Below are 15,473 nucleotides of genomic sequence, written 5' to 3'. Positions count from 1 at the left end.
TCACATTCAGTCAGTTCACACTGGCCTTAATGTATTATTCAGTCCAGTCTCAAAAGAGAAGGAAAATATTCACTATCAACTATCAAAGCAGCATAACATCAGCTTGGTCCCAGATCTGTTAGTGCAGTTTTGCCAACTTGAAGATGGCCATAGGACTTGTCAAGACCACATTAACAGATCTGGAACCAGGTTAGCATATCATGTCATTTAACAAACAAGGTCCACATCACACTCGTACATTCAGTCCAGGAGCCAACATTACACATATACAGGCTGTATCTCTTTTGTAAAATGGTCAAGTTATTTTCTCCCGACAACTGTAGGACAGTTGGGAAAACATTCATATGACTTTGCATTGGGCCGATTTCCTGAACCTTCTCATCAATGACCTCAACCACTAATCTGCACTATACTGCCTTTGCACTATGTACACCTCTGTACAACACAGGATCCAAGGCAGGATCCCTCCCTCTGCTTATAGATATAGCCCCTCTGTAGATGGTCTGTTCCATTTACATTACATTTTACATTTACATTTAAGTCATTTAGCAGACGCTCTTATCCAGAGCGACTTACAAATTGGTGCATTCACCTTATGACATCCAGTGGGACAGTCACTTAACAATAGTGCATCTAAAACTTAGGGGGGGTGGGGTGAGAGGGATTACTTATCCTATCCTAGGTATTCCTTAAAGAGGTGGGGTTTCAGGTGTCTCCGGAAGGTGGTGATTGACTCCGCTGTCCTGGCGTCGTGAGGGAGTTTGTTCCACCATTGGGGGGCCAGGGCAGCGAACAGTTTTGACTGGGCTGAGCGGGAGCTGTACTTCCTCAGTGGTAGGGAGGCGAGCAGGCCAGAGGTGGATGAACGCAGTGCCCTTGTTTGGGTGTAGGGCCTGATCAGAGCCTGGAGGTACTGAGGTGCCGTTCCCCTCACAGCTCCGTAGGCAAGCACCATGGTCTTGTAGCGGATGCGAGCTTCAACTGGAAGCCAGTGGAGAGAGCGGAGGAGCGGGGTGACGTGAGAGAACTTGGGAAGGTTGAACACCAGACGGGCTGCGGCGTTCTGGATGAGTTGAAGGGGTTTAATGGCACAGGCAGGGAGCCCAGCCAACAGCGAGTTGCAGTAATCCAGACGGGAGATGACAAGTGCCTGGATTAGGACCTGCGCCGCTTCCTGTGTGAGGCAGGGTCGTACTCTGCGGATGTTGTAGAGCATGAACCTACAGGAACGGGCCACCGCCTTGATGTTGGTTGAGAACGACAGGGTGTTGTCCAGGATCACGCCAAGGTTCTTGGCGCTCTGGGAGGAGGACACAATGGAGTTGTCAACCGTGATGGCGAGATCATGGAACGGGCAGTCCTTCCCCGGGAGGAAGAGCAGCTCCGTCTTGCCGAGGTTCAGCTTGAGGTGGTGATCCGTCATCCACACTGATATGTCTGCCAGACATGCAGAGATGCGATTCGCCACCTGGTCATCAGAAGGGGGAAAGGAGAAGATTAATTGTGTGTCGTCTGCATAGCAATGATAAGAGAGACCATGTGAGGTTATGACAGAGCCAAGTGACTTGGTGTATAGCGAGAATAGGAGAGGGCCAAGAACAGAGCCCTGGGGGACACCAGTGGTGAGAGCGCGTGGTGAGGAGACAGATTCTCGCCACGCCACCTGGTAGGAGCGACCTGTCAGGTAGGACGCAATCCAAGCGTGGGCCGCGCCGGAGATGCCCAACTCGGAGAGGGTGGAGAGGAGGATCTGATGGTTCACAGTATCGAAGGCAGCCGATAGATCTAGAAGGATGAGAGCAGAGGAGAGAGAGTTAGCTTTAGCAGTGCGGAGCGCCTCCGTGATACAAGGAGAGCAGTCTCAGTTGAATGACTAGTCTTGAAACCTGACTGATTTGGATCAAGAAGGTCATTCAGAGAGAGATAGCGGGAGAGCTGGCCAAGGACGGCACGTTCAAGAGTTTTGGAGAGAAAAGAAAGAAGGGATACTGGTCTGTAATTGTTGACATCGGAGGGATCGAGTGTAGGTTTTTTCAGAAGGGGTGCAACTCTCGCTCTCTTGAAGACGGAAGGGACGTAGCCAGCGGTCAGGGATGAGTTGATGAGCGAGGTGAGGTAAGGGAGAAGGTCTCCGGAAATGGTCTGGAGAAGAGAGGAGGGGATAGGGTCAAGCGGGCAGGTTGTTGGGCGGCCGGCCGTCACAAGACGCGAGATTTCATCTGGAGAGAGAGGGGAGAAAGAGGTCAGAGCACAGGGTAGGGCAGTGTGAGCAGAACCAGCGGTGTCGTTTGACTTAGCAAACGAGGATCGGATGTCGTCGACCTTCTTTTCAAAATGGTTGACGAAGTCATCTGCAGAGAGGGAGGAGGGGGGAGGGGGCGGAGGATTCAGGAGGGAGGAGAAGGTGGCAAAGAGCTTCCTAGGGTTAGAGGCAGATGCTTGGAATTTAGCGTGGTAGAAAGTGGCTTTAGCAGCAGAGACAGAGGAGGAAAATGTAGAGAGGAGGGAGTGAAAGGATGCCAGGTCCGCAGGGAGGCGAGTTTTCCTCCATTTCCGCTCGGCTGCCCGGAGCCCTGTTCTGTGAGCTCGCAATGAGTCATCGAGCCACGGAGCGGGAGGGGAGGACCGAGCCGGCCTGGAGGATAGGGGACATAGAGAGTCAAGGGATGCAGAGAGGGAGGAGAGGAGGGTTGAGGAGGCAGAATCAGGAGATAGGTGGGAGAAGGTTTGAGCGGAGGGAAGAGATGATAGGATGGAAGAGGAGAGAGTAGCGGGGGAGAGAGAGCGAAGGTTGGGACGGCGCGATACCATCCGAGTAGGGGCAGTGTGGGAGGTGTTGGATGAGAGCGAGAGGGAAAAGGATACAAGGCAGTGGTCGGAGACTTGGAGGGGAGTTGCAATGAGGTTAGTGGAAGAACAGCATCTAGTAAAGATGAGGTCGAGCGTATTGCCTGCCTTGTGAGTAGGGGGGGTGAGAGGGTGAGGTCAAAAGAGGAGAGGAGTGGAAAGAAGGAGGTAGAGAGGAAAGAGTCAAAGGTAGACGTGGGGAGGTTAAAGTCACCCAGAACTGTGAGAGGTGAGCCGTCCTCAGGAAAGGAGCTTATCAAGGCATCAAGCTCATTGATGAACTCTCCGAGGGAACCTGGAGGGCGATAAATGATAAGGATGTTAAGCTTGAAAGGGCTAGTAACTGTGACAGCATGGAATTCAAAGGAGGCGATAGACAGATGGGTAAGGGGAGAAAGAGAGAATGACCACTTGGGAGAGATGAGGATCCCGGTGCCACCACCCCGCTGACCAGACGCTCTCGGGGTGTGCGAGAACACGTGGGCGGACGAAGAGAGAGCAGTAGGAGTAGCAGTGTTGTCTGTGGTGATCCATGTTTCCGTCAGTGCCAAGAAGTCGAGGGACTGGAGGGAGGCATAGGCTGAGATGAACTCTGCCTTGTTGACCGCAGATTGGCAGTTCCAGAGGCTACCGGAGACCTGGAACTCCACGTGGGTCGTGCGCGCTGGGACCACCAGAGTAGGATGGCCGCGGCCACGCGGTGAGGAGCATTTGTATGGTCTGTGCAGAGAGGAGAGAACAGGGATAAACAGACACATAGTTGACAGGCTACAGAAGAGGCTACGCTAATGCAAAGGAGATTGGAATGACAAGTGGACTACACGTCTCGAATGTTCAGAAAGTTAAGCTACGTAGCAAGAATCATATTGACTAAAATGATTAAAATGATACAGTACTGCTGAAGTAGGCCAGCTGGCAGTGGGTGCGTTGTTGACACTACACTGATCAAGTCGTTCCGTTGAGTGTAATAGTTTCTGCAGTGTTGCTATTCGGGGGCTAGCAGGCTAGCTAGCAGTGTTGTTTACGTTACGTTGCGTTAAAAGAACGACAATAGATGGCTAGCGAACCTAGAAAATCGCTCTAGACTACACAATTATCTTTGATACAAAGACGGCTATGTAGCTAGCTAAGTAGCTAGCTACGATCAAACAAATCAAACCGTTGTACTGTAATGAAATGAAGTGAAAATGTGATACTACCTGTGAATGCGACCGGGTAGTTGAGTTCTATACAGAAGACGTTGGCTAGCGTTGGCTAGCTAGCAGAGTCACCTACGTTAAGGACGACAAATAGCTGGCTGGCTAACCTCGGTAAATGGCTAGCTAACCTCGGTAAATTAAGATAATCACTCTAAGACTACACACTCTAAACCTAAACAACACAATTATCTTGGATACGATGATACGAAGACAGCAAAGACAGCTATGTAGCTAGCTAACACTAAACTAATCAAGTCGTTCAGTTGAGTGTAATAGTTTCTCCAGTGCAGCTAATCAGTGGACGTTAGCTAGCTGGCTAGTGAAGACTACGTTAGGACGGCGAAATACGATAATTACGCAATTATCTTTGATACAAAGACGGCTATGTAGCTAGCTGAGAAGAAATTGCTAAGATAAGACAAATCAAACCGTTGTGATATAATGAAATATAATGAAAAAGTTATACTACCCGTGGGAGCGTGGGAGCGAAGTGCAGATGCGACCACTCGCTCCAACCGGAACCGGAACTTCCCACTGTCATCAGCCTCTACTCCACAGTTTGATGTTTTATGGTCACTGTTCCGATGTTGTTCATTCTGTATGATGTCTATGTGTCTGTATTCTGTTTGTATATTGTCTACTGCTGGCAGCACCAAGGCACATTCTGGGTATGTGTACATGTACTTGGTGAATAATGGTGATTTGGATTAATGGCCCCCTCTTCTCTATAGTGTACTACTACTACCAGAGCCCTATAAATGTGTTTTATAGGGAATAGGGTGCCATTTCAGATGTACTCCTGAGTCCAACGACATGGAAAGATAAAGTGACTAAGAGGGTGGAGTTGGCACAAAGCTGAGTCTGGAGATACATGAGGCAGGGTCATAGAGATGAATAGAGGGTGGAGTTGGCACAAAGCTGAGTCTGGAGATGCATGAGGCAGGGTCATAGAGATGAATAGAGGGTGGAGTTGGCACAAAGCTGAGTCTGGAGATACATGAGGCAGGGTCATAGAGATGAATAGAGGGTGGAGTTGGCACAAAGCTGAGTCTGGAGATGCATGAGGCAGGGTCGTAGAGATGAATAGAGGGTGGAGTTGGCACAAAGCTGAGTCTGGAGATACATGAGGCAGGGTCATAGAGATGAATAGAGGGTGGAGTTGGCACAAAGCTGAGTCTGGAGATACATGAGGTAGGGTCGTAGAGATGAATAGAGGGTGGAGTTGGCACAAAGCTGAGTCTGGAGATACATGAGGCAGGGTCGTAGAGATGAATAGAGGGTAGAGTTGGCACAAAGCTGAGTCTGGAGATACATGAGGCAGGGTCATAGAGATGAATAGAGGGTGGAGTTGGCACAAAGCTGAGTCTGGAGATACATGAGGCAGGGTCATAGAGATGAATAGAGGGTGGAGTTGGCACAAAGCTGAGTCTGGAGATGCATGAGGCAGGGTCATAGAGATGAATAGAGGGTGGAGTTGACATAAAGCTGAGTCTGGAGATGCATGAGGCAGGGTCATAGAGATGAATAGAGGGTGGAGTTGGCACAAAGCTGAGTCTGGAGATACATGAGGCAGGGTCATAGAGATGAATAGAGGGTGGAGTTGGCACAAAGCTGAGTCTGGAGATGCATGAGGCAGGGTCATAGAGATGAATAGAGGGTGCACTTGCCAGAAAATCTGTTTTAGCATGTGTAGTGCCTAGTGCTGAGCGATTCATCTAAATGTCGGTTATTTTTCGTTTTTTGAACAACTAATTGACCGACGGAGGTTAAATTATTTGAATTCCATTTTGTTTGGGTTGCACAGTTTCTCTAGAAACTCTAGATATATTGCATACAGTCTGAACTGTGCAATATAGTAGAGAGTTGTAGTTTCCAACAGGGCTAATATTCAACGTTAGTTTAGTGCATAAACGTGGTAATTAACTGCAATGACCATAATCCATTGCGAATCTACTTGTCCCATCTGTGTTTCTTTTCAATTGCTATGGAAGAGACAGAAGAATGTGTGATTGTGAGGTGATATAGAGAGCATCTGTTGCTTCACAAGGTTTCTCTACCTGAAAATACATGATCTAAGTGATTGTTAGATGGTATTCAGCAGTCATAAGATATGCCTCATTTACTTTAAAGAACTACTAAAATTGTGATTTTGTCAGACAGCATAGACAGCAGCTTTATGGAGATGAGATGATGACTTGGAATGAAATAATAAAGTCATAAAATGAAACAGATGTAAATGCACAATAACTGAAATATTTGATGAAAGTAATGTGAATAACTGATGGGTATTAAGTGGTAAGCAGTAATGGACAGAGTCACTACCTTCATGGGAATGTTATTCATTTGTTTTATTCTGTGTTGTTACAGTATTCAACCCACATTATGAATAGTGCATTTAATGTAAAAAATACTTGATTATTTTCTTATCTAACCGAAACTGAACCGACCTCAAAAAGCACTAATCACTCAGCACTGGCAGCGCCATTGAAGGGTATGTAGTCAACTTGGTGGGACTTCCTATGAGTTAAGGAGGTCAACATAATTCTGGACTCTCTTTCCAACTATACTGAACAAAAATATAAAGGCAACATGTAAAGTGTTGGTCCCATGTTTCATGAGCTGAAATGAAAGATCCCAGAAACGTTCCATTTGCACAAAAAGCTTATTTCTCTCCAATTTTGTGCACATATTTGTTTATATCCCTGTTAGTGAGTGTTTCTCCTTTGTCAAGATAATCCATCCATCTGACAGGTGTGTCATATAAAGAAGATGGTTAAACAGCATGATCATTACACAGGTGCACCTTGTGCTGGAGACAATAAAAGGCCAATCTAAAATGTGCAGTTTTGTCACACAACACAATGGCACAGATGTCTCAAGTTTTAAGGGACCATGCAATTGGCGTGCTGACTGCAGGAACGTCCACCAGAGCTGTTGCCAGTGAACTGAATGTTAACTTGTCTATCGGGGGTGGCAAGGTAGCCTAGTGGTTAGAGCGTTGGACTAGTTAACTGAAAGATTGCAAGTTCAAATCCTCGAGCTGACAAGGTACAAATCTGTCATTCTGCCTCTGAACAGGCAGTTAACCCACTGTTCCTAGGCCGTCATTGAAAATAAGAATTTGTTCTTAACTGACTTGCCTAGGTAAATAAGCCATCTCCAATGTTGTTTTAGAGAATTTGCCAGTATGTCCAACCAGCCTCACAACCGCAGACCACGTGTAACCACGCCAGCCCAGGACCTCCACATCTGGCTTTTTCACCTACGGGCGATGAAATGGGGGAGTATTTCTGTCTGTAATAAAGCACTTTTGTGGGGAAAAACTAATTCTGATTGGCTGGGCTCCCAAGTGGGTGGGCCTACGCCCTCCTAGGACTCCCATGGCTGTGCCCCTGCTCAGGCGTGAAATCCATAGATTGGGGCCTAATTCATTTATTTCAATTGGCTGATATGATCTGGAACTCTATAAAATTGTTGAAATTGTTGCATGTTGCGTTTATATTTTTGTTCATTCAGTATATATGGGCAGGATTTGGGGTAAGGCAGAGTAGAGGAGTATGGCAACAGAACAGTAACACCACCCTCTGTAGTCCTCTCTACCCCCCTCTTTTACTGATCTGTATGGTTTATCTTTAATTGTATATATATTGTTCTTATTATGAGGAGAAGGATCCTATTTGTCTGTCTTCATCCAGGGGATATGTCCAGCCTCCAGTCCAGCCTCCCTCTTTTTCCTTCTCCTCCTCCTCTCAGGGCTTGTGCTTAAAGTGGGCCTCCACTGCAGAGAGAGAGAGAGAGAGAGAGAGAGACTAAATCAGTCACTTAACCAGGTACCAGAAGAAATCAACTGTGTAAAATAGAGTGGTTCAGCTCCACATAAACTGTCATAGCCTCTTCTGCCATGGACTCACTGGAGGCATATAGCTATCAATTTACTAATCATCAGAAGGGCATCAAGTGTATTGGTGAGAAATATCCACCAACAGAAGGTGATCAGGTTACTATTAGTATGCTGGAAACCTTACTCAACATATCACCCATAGTAAAAATAACACATATTATTCAACTAAGAGGCGGCAGGTAGCCTAGCGGTTAAGAGTGTTGGGCCAGTAATCAAAAGGACGCTGGCTCGAATCCCCAGGCCGACAAGGGGGAAAATCTGTCTATGTGCCCTTGAGCAAGGCACTTAACCCTAATTTCTCTTATAAGTCGCTCTGGATAAGATTGTCTGCTAAATGTAGAAAATGTATGAATTCCTTGGACAAAACCATGCGAATGGTTACCTGCATATTCCTGGGGCAGCATAGGTCGATTCACCAAACCCTGAAAAGCAGCCATCCAATCCTGCTGCTCCTCCTCGGTCTCGCATGTAAACAGGAACTTCCTGTCGGGCGTTACTATGGTGATGCCAAACTGCCAGTGGTAGCCCTGGGTGGATGGGGGAAGGCCGGGGAGCACAATGTAGCTGTTCTCCTTACTACCAATGAACACCTCACCGCGCGCATAGGCATCCTCACAAAGAAACAGAGAGGAGAGGAGACTCAGTGTGTGTGTGTGTGTGTGTGTGTGTGTATGGGAACATGTTTTCACTATACTTGTGGGGACCAGAAGTCTCCGCAAGAATAGTAAACAAACAAAAATTTGACCAACTGGGGACATTTAGTTAGAAATAGCATTTAACCATGGGTGAACTAAGGAGTTTCGGGTTAAGGTTAGAATTAGGTTTAGGTCCAGGGTTAGGAGCTATGGTTGGTTTTAGGGTTAGGTTAAGGGCAAAGGTTAGGTTTTTTGGTTAGGTTAAGGGTATGGGTTAAGGTTAAGTTTAGGATTAGGGTTAGGGGTTAGGGAAAATAGGATTTTGAATGGGACTGAATTGTGTGTCCCTTAAAGGTTAGTTATACAAGACTGGGTCTGTGTTTACCTGTTACGTGTGTAATGTGTGTGCGTCTGACCAGCCACATTGTATATGAGGTCCAATAAATAATTTGGGTATGTTTGTTTGCATAATATGACATGCAAATAACATTAGTTCAGTACCACTGTACTATAAGTGCCACAATGCTAATTTTGGAGCCTGTTGAACCGTAAGCCCTAAATAAAGTGTTACTAATAGTACTGAAATGGTACAGCACCATCTCTTTGACCCATATGACATGGCACCTAATTGACCCACTGACTGTCTTACCAGAGGATCCTTGAAGTACATGAGTCTCCTGTCATCCATAGTGAACCATCTCTTCTTGAAGCCCTCTGTGTGCTGTAAGAGGGAAACAGGAGGCCGAGGTTGAAGGAATTAAAGAGGCTGTACAGAAGTTCAGTTGCTAATGATTCACCTAAATGTATTGTCTTTCTGTTCAATGAGGTCATTCTCTTTAATGAAGAAACGTTGTTTACAACTGTGATAATGCACTATTATTGTACTCTCATAACTAATGGCTTTATTGGCTTACATACAGGATACTGGAATACCAATACATTATCCACACCAAGCAGTACATACTGGAATACCAATACATTATCCACACCAAGCAGTACAAGGCAAGCATTCAGCTCACAGGCCCAGCAAATATACTGTTGTACATGGCCATTATTAATGCGGTAGGTTTGTGTGGTACAAATTAAACCCCATTCGCAGTGAAACCCGATGGGCTGATAAAGTTAGAAGCATTAAGTGCTGTGTCACAAAGTAACTAAAGTGTAAGTAACTAAAGTGTAAGTAACTGAAGTGTAAGTAACTGAAGTGTAAGTAACTCAAGTGTAAGTAACTGAAGTGTAAGTAACTAAAGTGTAAGTAACTAAAGTGTAAGTAACTAAAGTGTAAGTAACTAAAGTGTAAGTAACTGAAGTGTAAGTAACTAAAGTGTAAGTAACTAAAGTGTAAGTAACTAAAGTGTAAGTATTAAAAGACTTCACCTTTGGACCCGTCTTCTCCATGTAGCCTTCCTTGATGTAGTTTCTTGTCAGCTTTGGCACCAACTGGACGAATACATGAGAAGAAGGAGAAATGTTTTATTCTGTGACCATGTGATTGTGTGTAGCCAGTCCTAATTCCCGCCCTAACCAGAATTGAGCAGAATTGAGCCAGCTGTATATAATACCTGTGTATACTAGAGAGGAAGGGACTGAGGGATTCATGAGAACAATAAGATAATGAGAGAGACTCACATCAGCGTGATGGGCCCCAGGGAAAGCCACCTGTAGGTAGTGAAATCTGGCTGCTCTGATGGCGTTGAACCAGTCCACCATTTCCTTAAAACACAACAGACATGCTAACATGATCTGGGTCCTGTTCAATGGGCATGAAACGGAAGGCAACTTTTTGTGCTACCTACACTGAACACGACTCAATCTCCATACACACTGACACCCGATAGAGACTCTTTCCTGGCAATAATCCACCATTACTGTAAACAGTAGTCGACTTTGATTTCAGAGTATTTCCTACTGGGTTAATGGTGTATTTAAAGGCATGCAATTGCAATGTACTCAGCTGCCAGCCACTTCACAACACAAATACTCCTGACAGTCCACTCCTGGGTGGTGTTCTCCAGGAAACAGAAGAAAACGCTTTAAAACTGAGTGAACCAGGGAGGTACTTACTGAACTTGACCAATAAGAAATGCTCATTTATGTTTTCCGTTGAAAAATGTTTTGCTACAGTGTGCTGAACAAACATGACCTAGATGAATGTAATTTTGTGGGACTGGTGTGAATGCAAATGAACCATTCCGGAGCATGCAGATATCCAGAGCAGGTCAAGAGAATGTCATCTTGAACACGACCCTGAGCAATGCAGGTCAACAGTCCCATCATACTTGATATCGTGTTCATTAGACACCAAACAAAATAAAAACTCATTGGAACATGGAGGGACTACTTCAACTCATCCAATAATAATTGGGGCGGCAGCGTAGCCTAGTGGTTAGAGCGTTGGACTAGTAACCGGACGGTTGCGAGTTCAAACCCCCGAGATGACAAGGTACAAATCTGTCGTTCTGCCCCTGAACAGGCAGTTAACCCAGGCAGTTAACCCAGGCCGTCATTGAAAATAAGAATATGTTCTTAACTGACTTGCCTGGTTAAATAAAGGTAAAAAAATATATATATATATAAGAGACGTCATTTTCGTTTCTAGATTCAAATGTTATTTTTTATTCTGTTGTGCACCCTAATGAACATGGTCCAGGAGTCGACTGCTGCTGTCTATTTGTGTCCAGCAGCAGCGAACACCCAACGACCACACAACATTGCCTCAAATTTGTTCACCTCACCTTGCCATCCTTGTGGTAGACAAAGATGTTCCTAGTGCTGTTGTCCTTCAGATAGGTGACCTGCAGGCCGTGAGGCTGGCCGATCTTCCCAGGCTGGAAGGAGGCATTCAGGGTGTGAATCTTCATCAGAGCCTTGGGCTCTCTGGCCTGTACAGGGAGAGAAGGCAGGGGGAGGAGAGTATTCATCATCATCACTGTCATCATCATCATCACCACTGTCGTCATCATCATCACCACCGTCATCATCACCATCATCATCATAACTACCACCATCATCATCCTCACCACCACCACCATCATCATCATCATCACCATCACTACCACCATCATCATCATCCTAACCACCACCATCATCATCACCACCAACATCATCATCACTACCACCATCATCATCATAACTACCACCATCATCATCATCACCATCACTACCACCATCATAACCAACACCATCATCATCATCACTACCACCATCATCATAACCAGCACCATCATCATCACCACCAACATCATCATCACTACCACCATCATCATCATAACCACCAACATCATCATCACTACCACCAACATCATCATCTCTACCACCATCATCATCATAACCACCACCATCATCGTCACCACCACCATCATCATCATCATCACCACCATCATCATCATAACCACCATCATTATCACCACCACCATCATCACCAGCACCATCATCATCATCACCACCATCATCATCATAACCACCACCATCATCATCACCACCAACATCATCATCACTACCACCATCATCATCATAACCACCAACATCATCATCACTACCACCAACATCATCATCTCTACCACCATCATCATCATAACCACCACCATCATCGTCACCACCACCATCATCATCATCATCACCACCATCATCATCATAACCACCATCATTATCACCACCACCATCATCACCAGCACCATCATCATCATCACCACCATCATCATCATAACCACCATCATTATCACCACCACCATCATCATCACTTCCACCATCATCATCATAACCACCACCATCATCATCATCACCACTACCACCATCATCACCACAACCACCATCATCACCACAACCACCATCATCATCACCACCACTCCACCATCATCACCACCACCACCATCATCACCACCACCTTCATCATCACCACCACCATCATCATCATCATTATCAGCATCATCATCACCACCATTCTTCACCACTACCACCATCATCATCATCATCATTGTTCGGCTGCAATCAACTATGAGCTTCTTCTAGTAACTATAGTCACTAGCAAGGTTTACTATTTTATGTGGCTGAAGCCAGTGTTGTCCCCCATCAGGCTTAGAATGTATGGGAGGTATGATGTTCACCGACACCCAGGTCTTCTTTTGGTGGAATGTAGAGTATGTAGAATTTGTCCTGAACAACTGATTAAGGGTCAGATATTATTTGCATTCAACTGATGGTTAAGGTAAGGATTGGGAATAGAGTAATCTGATCTGTGGTTAAGGTGAACGTGTATTTGAAGCAGGGACAGGGAGTAGCCAACGTTTATGGTGAGGTATGTGGTATCACACGTTACTGGAGTTACATGAATCTTTTGTTGATATACAAAGTAGGAGACAATGTCACTATGTGGAACAGAACCACTGGGGAATGTGAGCAGATTAGAATCAGACGTTTGAGACGATAACAGTGTACTATTGTCAGAGATAGTCAGGAGAAAGGAATGAAGAGGAGGATGACGGGGAGGAGGATGAGAAAGGAATGAGGAGGAAGAGGAGGGGAGAGAGGAATGAAGAGGTGGAGCACGGGGAGGAGGATGAGAAAGGAATGAGGAGGAAGAGGAGGGGAGAGAGGAATGAAGAGGTGGAGGACGGGGAGGAGGATGAGAAAGAAATGAGGAGGAAGAGGAGGGGAGAGAGGAATGAAGAGGAGGAGGACGGGGAGGAGGATGAGAAAGGAATGAGGAAGAAGAGGAGGGGAGAGAGGAATGAAGAGGAGGAGGACGGGGAGGAGGATGAGAAAGGAATGAGGAGGAAGAGGGGGGGGAGGAATGAAGAGGAGGAGGACGGGGAGGAGGATGAGAAAGGAATGAGGAAGAAGAGGAGGGGAGAGAGGAGCGAGAGGTATGATAAATGGGAGATTTTGCATAACGATCTAAGCAATTATAATATACCTGACATTTCCCAAGGTGTGTGTTATTTCAAGCAATTGCAACTCAGAACCTCAGAGTGCATTTGGGATGAGACTCAGACACTCACAAATGCAAAGAGTGAAGTCAGAGAGAGTGAGGGGGAGGAAGAGAGAGGGAGGGATATAGAGAGGGGAGACAGAGATGGAAGTGAGAGAGAGAGAGAGAGAGAGAGAGAGAGAGAGAGAGGGGGGGAGAAAGGGGGAGAAAGAGAGAGATATACATAGCACTACACTCACATCATGCTTGTTGTAGTACTTCAGAGCACCATCCCGCTCTGACAGAATACATTTTCGACTCAGGAACTGTCCGTTATCTCGGCCCCGTTTCCATAGAAACCCCTCTCGGTACCCTGGAAGGAGAGGAGCCACAGGGGTCCCATTCCAAAGACAAAGGAGCAAAGGAGAGGAGGAGAGAGAAGGAGATGAAGAGAGAGAAGGAGATGAGGAGAGCGTAAAAGGGGGAGCCAAAAAATAACAGGATTCAGCAGTGAAGCTTGGGTCCAGTAGAGCCTGTGTGTGTGTGTGTGTGTGTGTGTGTGTGTGTGTGTGTGTGTGTGTGTGTGTGTGTGTGTGTGTGTGTGTGTGTGTGTGTGTGTGTGTGTGTGTGTGTGTGTGTGTGTGTGTGTGTGTGTGTGTGTGTGTGTGTGTGTGTGTGTGTGTGTTGCTGAGGCTGGGTCAAGGTGGTGATGTCTGTCGTCTTGGCCTTTAGCTGGCATGAATAATTCACCTTGAATTGTCTCAGCAGAGATCAATGGCTTCTTCCAACATTACGATCAATGCTGAAATCAATACTCTGCCCTATTCAGCAGGCACACACACCATGGCTTTGTGTTCCCTGTCTGTTTCTGTCACTGGCCTCTCTGTCCTCACTAAGTCTCAGCCAACAGACAGAGACAACTAGCACTGTCACTGCCCTGCACTGCCAACACACACACACACACACACACACACACACACACACACACACACACACACACACACACACACACACACACACACACACACACACACACACACACACACACACACGTGAATAGAGTATTAATATCAAACTATCAAATCCCATTAATCTGAAATTCACTAAAAGACAGACAACAGTTTGTAAGAATAAGACTGAAGACTGAATAGCAGAGTGACATTGCATCTCAGTTAATACTGCTGTGAAAGTGTTCCATTCTCCTTAAAGCCTACGCAGACTGTACGATTTTAGCTGTCTTATACCACCATTTCGCCATCCCAGAACAATTGTCCACGTCGTGGGAACATTCTTAGGTTGAAAATGATTTTTGGACATCTTGGCTCGTTCAGTGTGACGGGGTCTACGGTCGGACATCTTGGCTCGTTCAGTGTGACGGGGTCTACGGTCGGACATCTTGGCTCGTTCAGTGTAACGGGGTCTACGGTCGGAAATCTTGGCTCGTTCAGTGTGACGGAGTCTACGGTCGGACATCTTGGCTCGTTCAGAGTAACGAGGTCTACGGTCGGACATCTTGGCTCGTTAAGTGTAACGGGGTCTACGGTCGGAAATCTTGGCTCGTTCAGTGTGACGGAGTCGTTCAGACGGTCGGACATCTTGGCTCGTTCAGAGTCGGACACGTTCAGAGTAACGAGGGTCGGACAACTTGGCTCATTCAGTGTAACGGGGTCTACGGTCGGACATCTTGGCTCGTTCAGTGTGACGGGGTCTACGGTCGGACATCTTGGCTCGTTCAGTGTAACGGGGTCTACGGTCGGACATCTTGGCTCATTCAGTGTGACGGGGTCTACGGTCGGACATCTTGGCTCGTTCAGTGTAACGGGGTCTACGGTCGGACATCTTGGCTCATTCAGAGTAACGGGGTCTACGGTCGGACATCTTGGCTCGTTCAGTGTGACGGGGTCTATGGTCGGACATCTTGGCTCGTTCAGTGTGACGGGGTCTACGGTCGGACATCTTGGCTCGTTAAGTGTAACGGGGTCTAC

At 46.4% G+C, this 15,473-nt stretch overlaps 1 protein-coding gene across 6 annotated transcripts in view; it reads right to left on the bottom strand.

Annotated features, from left to right (window-relative positions):
* Positions 1–7,182: 7,182 nt before the first annotated feature.
* LOC124024454 (arf-GAP with dual PH domain-containing protein 1-like) overlaps positions 7,183–15,473 on the bottom strand; it is a 33,615-nt gene continuing 25,324 nt past the window's right edge. For all 6 annotated transcript variants that reach the window (XM_046338354.1, XM_046338349.1, XM_046338352.1 and 3 more), the window contains 7 exons: positions 13,749–13,861; positions 11,318–11,464; positions 10,212–10,295; positions 9,960–10,022; positions 9,232–9,303; positions 8,330–8,558; positions 7,183–7,824 (listed from right to left, as the gene is read on the bottom strand). In XM_046338354.1, the coding sequence (XP_046194310.1) occupies positions 7,796–7,824; positions 8,330–8,558; positions 9,232–9,303; positions 9,960–10,022; positions 10,212–10,295; positions 11,318–11,464; positions 13,749–13,861 (737 nt within the window). In that variant the 3' untranslated portion in view covers positions 7,183–7,795. The remainder of the gene's footprint in view (positions 7,825–8,329; positions 8,559–9,231; positions 9,304–9,959; positions 10,023–10,211; positions 10,296–11,317; positions 11,465–13,748; positions 13,862–15,473) is intronic.

Source organism: Oncorhynchus gorbuscha, unplaced genomic scaffold (genome assembly GCF_021184085.1).
Source record: "Oncorhynchus gorbuscha isolate QuinsamMale2020 ecotype Even-year unplaced genomic scaffold, OgorEven_v1.0 Un_scaffold_1867, whole genome shotgun sequence".
Classification (NCBI taxonomy): Eukaryota; Metazoa; Chordata; class Actinopteri; order Salmoniformes; family Salmonidae; genus Oncorhynchus; species Oncorhynchus gorbuscha.
The sequence above is the reverse complement of the archived record's forward strand: the minus strand, read 5'-3'. Positions and strand labels throughout refer to the sequence as shown.